The sequence below is a fragment of the Patella vulgata genome, chromosome 6 (assembly GCF_932274485.2).
Source record: "Patella vulgata chromosome 6, xgPatVulg1.2, whole genome shotgun sequence".
NCBI lineage: Eukaryota > Metazoa > Mollusca > Gastropoda > Patellidae > Patella > Patella vulgata.
Genome location: NC_065884.2, coordinates 220,329 through 230,866, shown reverse-complemented (window position 1 = coordinate 230,866; position 10,538 = coordinate 220,329). Strand labels below are relative to the sequence as shown.

General features: G+C 34.4%; 1 protein-coding gene across 1 annotated transcript; it reads left to right on the top strand.

Moving 5' to 3' along the window:
- The first annotated feature begins 395 nt into the window (after positions 1-395).
- Positions 396-4,852, top strand: LOC126824163 (sulfotransferase 1B1). The gene is made up of 4 exons (XM_050553345.2): positions 396-578; positions 932-1,255; positions 2,110-2,210; positions 4,745-4,852. The coding sequence occupies exons 1-4, from the start codon at positions 401-403 to the stop codon at positions 4,850-4,852; spliced, it is 711 nt and encodes a 236-aa protein (XP_050409302.2). The 5' UTR covers positions 396-400.
- Positions 4,853-10,538: the final 5,686 nt, after the last annotated feature.

Genomic DNA, 10,538 nt, shown 5'->3' with positions numbered 1-10,538 from the left:
TTTTCCTGAGTATGATGTCCTGTCCGTGTATTTGTTTTTGTGTAAATTTTGTGTGGTGCAGTCCCCCTGCACTTTCTATTAGTAACGTAATCTTCTAGTTGTTTACTGGGCGTTACCACCACTCTCTCTATCTCTCTCTCTCTCTCTCTCTTTCTCGATTGATCGATCAACCTGGATTAAAACCTTTTTAAAAATTAAACCGCACAAAATCGGGCCTCAATCGTCTATCAAAGAATTATCGCATTCATTATGGCTGTAGGTTAGTTGGAGTCATATTGATATGTGTTTCCTCTTACACATTATTGTTACTTTACTAGCTTGTAATCTCATCAACAATTTAAAATAAACGGATGATTAATTAACCTCTCTTTGTTTTGTTGTAGAGGGGGGAAATTATAAAATGACGACCAGAAAGTTTAAAGATCGTTCAGGTTGTGAACTGGGGCCATTTATAGAATATGACGAGATATTATTCCCCATTCTACCCATTACAACACCAATTGAACAACACTTTAATAATATAGCCAACCTTGAAATAAGATCAGATGATGTTTTAATCAGCGCCTACCCTAAATCAGGTAATATATAAGGATTAGAACCCCAACCTTACACCACACCACGATCTTACCTACAATCAAAATCTAGCTTATAACCTTACACGACGACATTACCCACAGTCAAAATCTAGGTTATAACCTTACACTACGACATTGACTATAGTCAAAATCTAGGTTATAACCTTACACCACGACATTAACTACAGTCAAAATCTAAGTTATAACCTTACACTACGGCCTTACCCACAACCAAAGCCTAACTAATAACATTTGTTTTTTGTAATGTAAACATTATAACAATTACTAGTATAAAAGTATCATAAACACGTTTTCAATTTCCGTGTTAAATTCCCAATCTCTATCAATTGTTGTAGGTACCCACTGGGTTTGGGAGATGGTGCGCATGCTGATTAGTGGATCGCCTAAACATACAACAGATTCAAAGGAGTGTCAAATGTTGGAATTTACAGAGACTGGAATCATTGATAAACGTCCATCTCCAAGGTTACTCAATACCCACCTCAGCGTAAAACATCTCCCAAAACAGATCTTTACCAAGACAACTAAAATTGTCTACGTGTATCGAAATCCTAAAGACGTAGTAGTTTCCTTGTATTGTCATATCACGGGAATAAAACGAACCAATGGATACGAGGGAAAGTTCCAGGATTTAATTGATCTGTTTTTACGTGAAAAGGGTAATGTATGACATTAATCATTTCAATCCCCTGCCGCGCAGCAGCCAACTCCAATTCTACTCTAATTTAGTTTTAACATATTTTTGGTTCATTAAATGATAAGACACGCGTATTTTGCAACTCAAAAAGGCCCTCTCCTTGTTAAATATAAAAATACATTTATATGGCACATCCTGCCTTATTACTTGTTATAGTCCATAACCCTCCCACTCACTTGAATTGTGGTACCAGGGTGATGTGAATGCCCCAATAATTATAACCATTGAGAGACCAATGCAATACATGTATAACCGTATTGATTAAGAGTGCATAAATCCGAATAGATCCCGAATTCAATTTTCACTACATCAGTGGATAAATCAATGAATGTTAAAAGTTTAAAAATATCAAAATATTTCAGACTATTTCATGAACGTCTGTGTATTGTAAAACAAATCAATATGTAGGGTAAACACTGCTCACCACATAATAATAGATTTGTATCTCAGCGAGCAGGATTTATTAGACAGGTCGGTTCAGAAGTACAGTAGGACGTTAAACCCCATTTTAATTTATTTTTTGTACAAGGACTATAGATATTTCTCCGCGATTCCTCGTAAAGTTTACGAGAGAAAAGGATTATTCTCAATTTTGTAATATTCTTAAAATCAGGGAAAAAGTTGTCAAGATCAGATTTCTAAAAAGGCATTTTCGCAACACATAGCTGCCGGGTGGACGTATTTCAACGCATGGTGATGCTACCTTCTACTATTGCAGAGTTCTTTAATAAATTGGTCAATTAATTCAAAGCCTTTGAATGAGTTACCCATTATTGTAATTGTAATTGGAGATAATTGTTTTGTATTTTATTCCAGTGGCCTTTGGTAAATGGGGTGATTATATTAAAGAGTGGGAAGATATCTTGGACAAGGGTGAGACACCAATCATAGCAATAGCTTATGAAGATATGAAAAAGGTATTTTATTGTATAATGTAGATTGGTTAACATGTATATATTTATTATACATTCAATCCGTGGATCGTGAATTAATAATAATCACCCTACCATACATGCACTGTCTGTCGATGGTTAACATGTATATATACTATTCAAAAAAAGTAGGGGATATTTGATTTTTAAGTGTTATTAAAGTCACCTAATGAAACTGACGAAGAAACAAATGACAAAATGAAATGAAGTTCACATTCATCGATTTATTTCAAATGATCGTTAGACAAAGTAAGGCACAGACTGACCATTATAAGGGTAAAATGATACCCGGGGTCAAACAGCAAAGTTACCACAGCATCACAACCAAGTCAGTAACGGGTAAATCCTCCTCTGTTTGCCAAACAAGCATTGATCCGACGTGGCATACTCCTAATGAGACGTCTAAGGTCATTTTGGTCCAGATTGTCCCATTCCTGTTGCAACGCAGCAGCAAGTTCTTGGACATTGGCAGGACGTTGTTGACGTTGACGTAACCTCTGTCCAAGCATGTCCCAGACATGCTCGATGGGGGAGAGGTCGGGACTCAGTGCTGGCCAAGGTAATGTGGTGATGTTCTGTTGTTGGAGGTAACCTGTAACGATCCTGGCCCTGTGACATCTTGCGTTGTCATCCTGGAAGATGAAACGGCGGCCATGACGTCGTGCGAACGGCACAACATGGACTGCCAAGATGTTGTCCCGGTAGTACTGGCCTGTAACACGCCCTGCAACAACATGTAAAGCCGTTCTTCCAGCAACAGTGATGCCTCCCCACACCATAACAGAACCACCCCCAAATCGATCATGTCTGATGACGTTAACGTCTTGGAAGCGCTCGTTTCGACGACGCCACACCCTCCTACGTCTGTCCAAAAAATCAACAGTGAACCTTGACTCATCTGAAAACATCACATTGCTCCAGCGTCGATTATCCCAGTGTTGACGATCCCTACACCAACGACGTCCTGCCTGAATGTGATGATCTCTCAAACAAGGGATCACGCGAGGACGTCGGGCGCGAAGGTGACCCCTATGCAGTCGATTCCGAATCGTCTGGCCACTCACTCTCACACCAGTGTCTGTTTGAAGATGAGCGCTGATCTGATTTGCTGTGATGACACGATTTCTCAAGGCCAAGGTACGGATAAATCGATCCTGGGCTTGAGTTGTCGCCCTTGGTCGACCTGAGCGTGGTCTGTCCTGTACAGATTGTGTATCACGGTATCTGGACCATAGCCTGCTTATGACAGACTGAGAAACATTCATCGTCCGCGCCACAACCGCCTGTGTTGTGCCGATCTGTAGCATGCCAAGGGCACGTAACCTTTCATTTTGGGTAAGCCGACACATATCAAAATTTGTTTTCTGGTCACTAAAACAATTAAACTGATGTTTCCACCCTGGAATTCAATGCCACAATGACTGTAACATTCAAAGTCAGAGTCGTGCAAATCTTGGGTTGGACCCCCATGATGATCCCAAGCATCACCTGCATTCTATGCGGTAGCTATTGGTGCGTTTGGGCGTCACATGTAACTGGAAATGTTTCTTCTGTTAGGTTCTATAGTGACTTTTTTCGTAGTCATTTGCATATTTTAGTATTATGCCCCCAAAATCAAATATCCCCTACTTTTTTTTAAAAGTATATTTCAATCGACTACATAAAACGTACACCCCATTGTTAGCATTAAACCTCACTGAAACCATTGATCGGGAACTAATAGACAATCTTCTAGAATATGAATATTTATCCTGTCACACGTGTCATATAACACTTACACTCATCAAAGTAGAAGGGTTTCTTTACCATGGTTTCTTTACCTTAAATATTACCTGGAAGGAAGGATCCGGTATGCTCAGAAAAGGTTAGCTTACCCAATCGTGCCATTTAGCTATGAGTATTAACGAATGCCATGCGCGGGGTAGTAAATGCTGATTGGTTTCACATTGTAGAACGACTAATACCACTTCACGTAGAAAATATAATTGATCTAATTATATTAATAATAATATAATTGATTTAATTATATTAATAATAATATAATTGATTTAATTATATTAATAATAATATAATTGATCTAATTATATTAATAATAATATAATTGATTTAATTATATTAATAATAATATAATTGATTTAATTATATTAATAATAATATAATTGATCTAATTATATTAATAATAATATAATTGATTTAATTATATTAATAATAATATAATTGATTTAATTATATTAATAATATTATAATTGATCTAATTATATTAATAATAATATAATTGATCTAATTATATTAATAATAATATAATTGATTTAATTATATTAATGGTCCCAAATGGACGGATAAGATACCGTTTTAATAGAAGCTTTAAAAACAGTTATTCAATATTTTTTTTTTCCAACACCATATTGTGACACATTAGAATTTGAATTGCTTTCTGCAGCAAATCGTTAATCAATGTATCTATCCGATAATATTCAAATGCACAAGATAAAAACATTTCCCCTTTTCTTCTAGGACAAGTTGGAGATTGGAAGAATTGGATAACGGTAGCAGACAATGACAGGTTTGATGAATTTATTGAAACAAAGATGAAAGAAAGCGACATGAAATTCATCTATACTTTGTAAGCCAAATATATTAAAGATAATTATTTGGGTAAATAACTTTTATTATGGTAAATAATTATTCATTATGTTAAATAATTATTCATTATGTTAAATAATTATTCATTATGTTAAATAATTATTCATTATGTTAAATAATTATTCATTATGTTAAATAATTATTCATTATGTTAAATAATTATCATTATGTTAAATAATTATCATTATGTTAAATAATTATCATTATGTTAAATAATTATTATTATGTTAAATAATTATTATTATGGTAAATAACCTTTATTATAATAAATAATTATCATTATGGTAAACAACCTTCATTATGGTAAACAACCTTCATTATGGTAAACAACCTTCATTATGGTAAACAACCTTCATTATGGTAAATAACCTTCATTATAGTAAATAACCTTTAATATAATAAATAATTATTATTATGATTGATGATAAATACTTTGTATTGTGATAAAGTCGTTTTATTATAGTTAAAAACATTTATTTGGAACGATAATTATTGTATTATTGTATTATATCATTTTTATTATTGACATTACCTCATGCAGTAAAACAATTTATTGGGACTGTACGACTACTTTTTATTGTAGTAAATAATTATATTGTGGTAAAAAATATTTATTGTAGTAAATAATTTTATTGTATTATATAATTTTTATAATGGTAAATAATTTGTATATCAAAATAACAACATAATGTATACCGAAATAACATAACGGTAAATGACTTGTGTTCTGGTAATATCGTAAATGACGTTATTGTAAAAAAAACTTTTATTAAATAAAACGTTTTGATTTTAGAGAAGAAAAATATTCTGGCAGATACATTTTATGGTGGTAAATATTTTTTGCTAATTGAAATAATGTTTTTATGGTAACCTCCTGTCATTTTGGTAAATATCGATTACCATGGTAAATCAATGCTCAATAGCCTTTGTGACACTATCCTGTGTCGCATTACCAAACAAAACTACGAGGACAGATGTGACTTTAATCCGGAACTTTCACATTGTGTATACGGCCCGTGATTATAAGATACAAGTGTTAATTTTAGTGTACAAATGTCGAAATACGACAACAAATGAAGAAATAAGAATTAAGGACTATGAATTAAGAACAAAAAATTAAGAACACTGAATAAAGAGCTGTTTGTCCCTCCATAGGATAGAAGAACATGGCTATTAGCCATATTCCATCAACAGTATTACTTATGTGGAGACAAGTTAGATTTATTACCACAGCAACATTTTTATAGGGTAGGCTTACAAGCTTCATTATAGACCCTTACAGTTACCTTCAATTCAACCAATTTGCAGCCTGTCTTCTTGCATACTGGCCAAGGTTTCTAGAAATGAATGCCTTTCGTCTCAGACTTTCCAAGAAAAAGGGAAATTTTGGCATTTTGAGACATACAAAGTGTAATAAGTGACCATTTTGTGGAGAAATGTAAAAGAAAGTCAATTTTTGAAAAATATTTCAATATTTTGAATATGTTTGATATGACTTGTTTGAAACTATTTAAATCTTTTTGCAGAACTCACATTTTGACAAAATTATGAAAGAACAAAAGGCCCATGGACCTGAGTTGCAACCTGGTATACAAAACAGTACATAACTTTAAAGGGTCGCCATTTCTGCAGTAATTTTTTTTTTTTGGATACTGTATTATAATAATGTTGCAAAAATGAAGCTATAAAGAAAGATCGGATAATCGTTTGAAACATTTAGTTAAGTGAGCCAATTTGAATGGTTTTATTTATAGCTATCATCAATCATGTAGATTTGAGTTTGTCTGCCATTTTAGCACTCTAACACTCACAGTGGCATCGCCAACGACCCCCTCGCCTTCTCCCCCGCCCCCTTAATACGCCAATAATCGTTATCTAAAGATCTCAACTGGGCTAGAATACTTTTTGGGTTAATAAGGATTTGTTACTGGTTATTTACATAATGTAAGTCATTAAGGTTCTTTAGAACAAATACACATATATTCAGAATAACTTGCATATTCTAATTTACTCTGAAAATGATACACTTTGATACTAAGAATTGTCAAATAACTGCATTCTTTTTTTAATAATTCATACAAATGTGGTCATAATCAGACAGACTATTGTTAGCCGATTTTGTATTCTTGTCGGATCCCAAATGATCATAATCTGGATCAGATATGGATTCCATCGAGTTACTTCTTTTATCTCCAATCATGTAACTAGTGTTCCCATTGTGATTTGAAAACTCCACCCGAAACGTCTTGTTGACTTGGGTGTATCCCAGATCAATCTCTCGTTTCCTTGAATCCGATCGCGAACAATCTTCTTGATTCCATCGAGTTACTTCTTTTATCTCCAATCATGTAACTAGTGTTCCCATTGTGATTTGAAAACTCCACCCGAAACGTCTTGTTGACTTGGGTGTATCCCAGATCAATCTCTCGTTTCCTTGAATCCGATCGCGAACAATCTTCTTGTTCTTTACTATCAAAAGAGACGGATCGTTCCAAATGATAGAGTAGGGATGCACCAGTGACACTGTCTTGTTCTTGTGGTTGAAGAATATCTATGGGATCAGCATAGTGATGTGAGTCCTTCATCCCTTCCAGTATACGAGAATGGAACAAACTTAACGTTGAAATTAGAAACTCTCGATCCCTTGCTATCTTTGGAAATTCACTAAATAAATTAGACACCATCGTGCCATCATATTACTATACTGGGATACGAAAATCACAAATAATCCACTGTAAACTAAGATTATGCTGCTCGAACCTACAAGGCCATAAATTCCTCAGACACGTCGATGATAGCCCTGCTTGCCTCTGTGGTCACAAATTCGAAGATACCGAACACTATTTACTCGTATGCCACTTATATTCAGATGCAAGAAAACGGACAATCCATAACCTTCAACATAATCATAAAACAATCAGTTGTCTGTTGTATGGGTCAACAAAACTTAGTCCAGAGATAAACACACTTATTTTCCAAGAAGTCCAACAATTTATTTCCTTATCAAAAAGATTTAAATCTCCATAAACAACTCTTAAGTCATTCCAAGCCCTGCACTCTGTGTAATCATCTAAGTCTCTATATTATCCATGATGTATCATATATGCTCTATAATTATGTAATTATGTATATATGTATGTATGTATGTAAATATTTATAATGTGTACATGTACCTAAATCAGAGAGAGGGGTCACACATAGGCATAGCCTGTTCCCCAATCCTAATTCAGATTTAATGAATAAAAATATTGTTTAAAAAAAAAAAAAAAAGTGTTTTTAAATGGTATTTCTTCATAATAATCGTGACCAGATACTGACTGGGAACCTTCATTAATGATATGGCTATTTCCATCCTCTGTACATTTCGTTTTAAAGCATGCCGTGAAGAATATATATATATTCACGTTTAGTTTCCTGAAATACAATAAACCATATTAAGAACAGATATTATAACGCTTGAGTAATATTAATTGGACGAACACAATAAAACCGTCTTATCAGAAGATATTATTATCCATGAGTTCTATAATTTAACATAACCCTGCCCTAGAATAGTATTTAGTCATTAAGCACATTAAAACATAACGGTGATTATATTTTCAATAAAATACGTTTCGTATAAACTGTAAGGCCATGACCTTTGGGTGATTGCGGTTGTAATACAAGTGTCATCGCTTGGACGTCATCGCGGGGATTTTCCCTTAACAGTAGTGTAGAACGGGTTGGGGGGGCAAGTACCTTTGAGAATTAGAATTTGAAATACCAATAGATCGCAGAGCCGCTGTCAATATAATTGAATTTATAAAGTCACGTGTCTCTATTTAATAATAGAAAATAAACTACATCAGCTACAACCACATGATTCATATCTCACGATGGTATGACTACGCATGTTTTATTCTTTTCAATTCATATAAAAAGAACAACTGTATTCATATGTTATATGAGAATCTTATTTATCACCGATAATTACAGTATATAGTTTACAATCCATTAAAGTGAGGGTCTAGATTATAAGCGTGGTTTCCATTCCAAACTTGTGCCATACGTTAGTCTCTAAATGGCCAAGTTTGTGTCGAGTTCACGTTACACCCCGCCCCCTTCATCCCTCTCTCGTCTTCAGTAGAAAAGTAGAATCATCTAACACGGTTAACGAAAGCTAGTTTTTAAATATTAAACGGGTATGGCTAAAAGGCTAGTGAGCGGAACATCAAACCTGGTGACTAAGTATTTGTCCTGCTCCCTATTCTTGAGCCATATGTGAATTTGTAAAGGATACCAGTCATAGACAGTCATAATGAAGCCGGTTTTATCACTCTAACAGAGATACAGAAACCGTCTTGTCTCTGTGGTCCAATCGTGACAGACAAGGGCACATTCTAAAACAAAATTACCCGAATATCAATGTGAAACAGATATCTTCTATAATTCTTTCATATCCTCGTCAATTAGTGAATGGAATACATTAAGTGGAGACATCTCTTAAATTCGAAACTGATGGCACAAGATTCAACATCACCAAAATTGTTTTCGTTTTGATCCCGGGCAAACCAAATCATTCAATGTAAGCTGCATACCTCTTGTGGCAATATATTTGTTACGTCATATTTCTGATAATACAATTCATAAATGGGATCCGCAATTTGGAGATACTAAACACTTTCTTTGGTTGTGCCCCTTATATCCAGGGGCCAGCAACAATACAATAAACAAATTGTCATGTACCCATCGAAACACTATTATCTACTGCACGGTAATGACGACGAAACAGAGAGCTCATTAATTATTTTGAAGCTGTCACCATTGGCAATTACTAGAGTTTAAACTTGTTAATTGTTTGTTTATCCATAAAATGTAAATATATGTGTCTATATCTGACATGGAGAGAGGTTTGAAATAGATTGCATCTATTCCTCAATCCTGAATAAAAATATTATTCCATTTTAGAAGCGTGGATTTGGATTTGCACAATGTAACGGCCAACTTGCACCTTTCATTTTATTATTGACTTAAAGCTGAACTCCGATTACAAAACTACAGAAATAATTACATAAAAAAGGGGTAAAACGTCCTAAACAACCACCATACTTGTTTTCAATTTGTAGAACAAACATGGCGATCGCTTAGGGGTAAAAAAACACAGACAGGCCACGCCCACATCCAGTATATGCCGTATCAAGCAAAGTGTGCACATTCGGTTATCTAGTCAACTACAAATTACCTCCTGAACGATTGAAGTTTTCTCACTGTGACTACTATCAGCTTAATAAGAATATTATTGATACACAATTATTATCTCTGATCAGGTACATATTATTTTACTAATTAGATAAAATAAGCCAAATAAGTATCATATGTATTTTTTGTTTAGACAAGCCCTGTATGATCTAGTCTTGTGCAACATGTCCTGCTAGGAAGAGTGTGGTAGTCATATATACTCAGCCAAATTAAAAACTTGACACTCGGGATTTTTGGGACTAGATTTTTAATATTTGGTTTAAGGCAACTATTTAGTGTTATGTTGTGCACAGACGACATTGACATCAACAGAAAGCAAGAATACGTCTCGCCGAAAGTCCTTGACATTGATAACGTTCGTGATGTCACAGTACCCCCCAAAATGAAATTCACAGACTTGGAGAACAATCGGAATAAAGTGTTTAGTAACGG

Coding starts and splice junctions, on each gene's coding strand:
- LOC126824163 (XM_050553345.2), top strand. CDS start 401: ATGACGACCAGAAAGTTTAAAGATCGTTCAGGTTGTGAACTGGGGCCA. Junction 579..931: donor CAGCGCCTACCCTAAATCAG/GTAATATATAAG, acceptor CAATTGTTGTAG/GTACCCACTGGGTTTGGGAG. Junction 1,256..2,109: donor TCTGTTTTTACGTGAAAAGG/GTAATGTATGAC, acceptor ATTTTATTCCAG/TGGCCTTTGGTAAATGGGGT.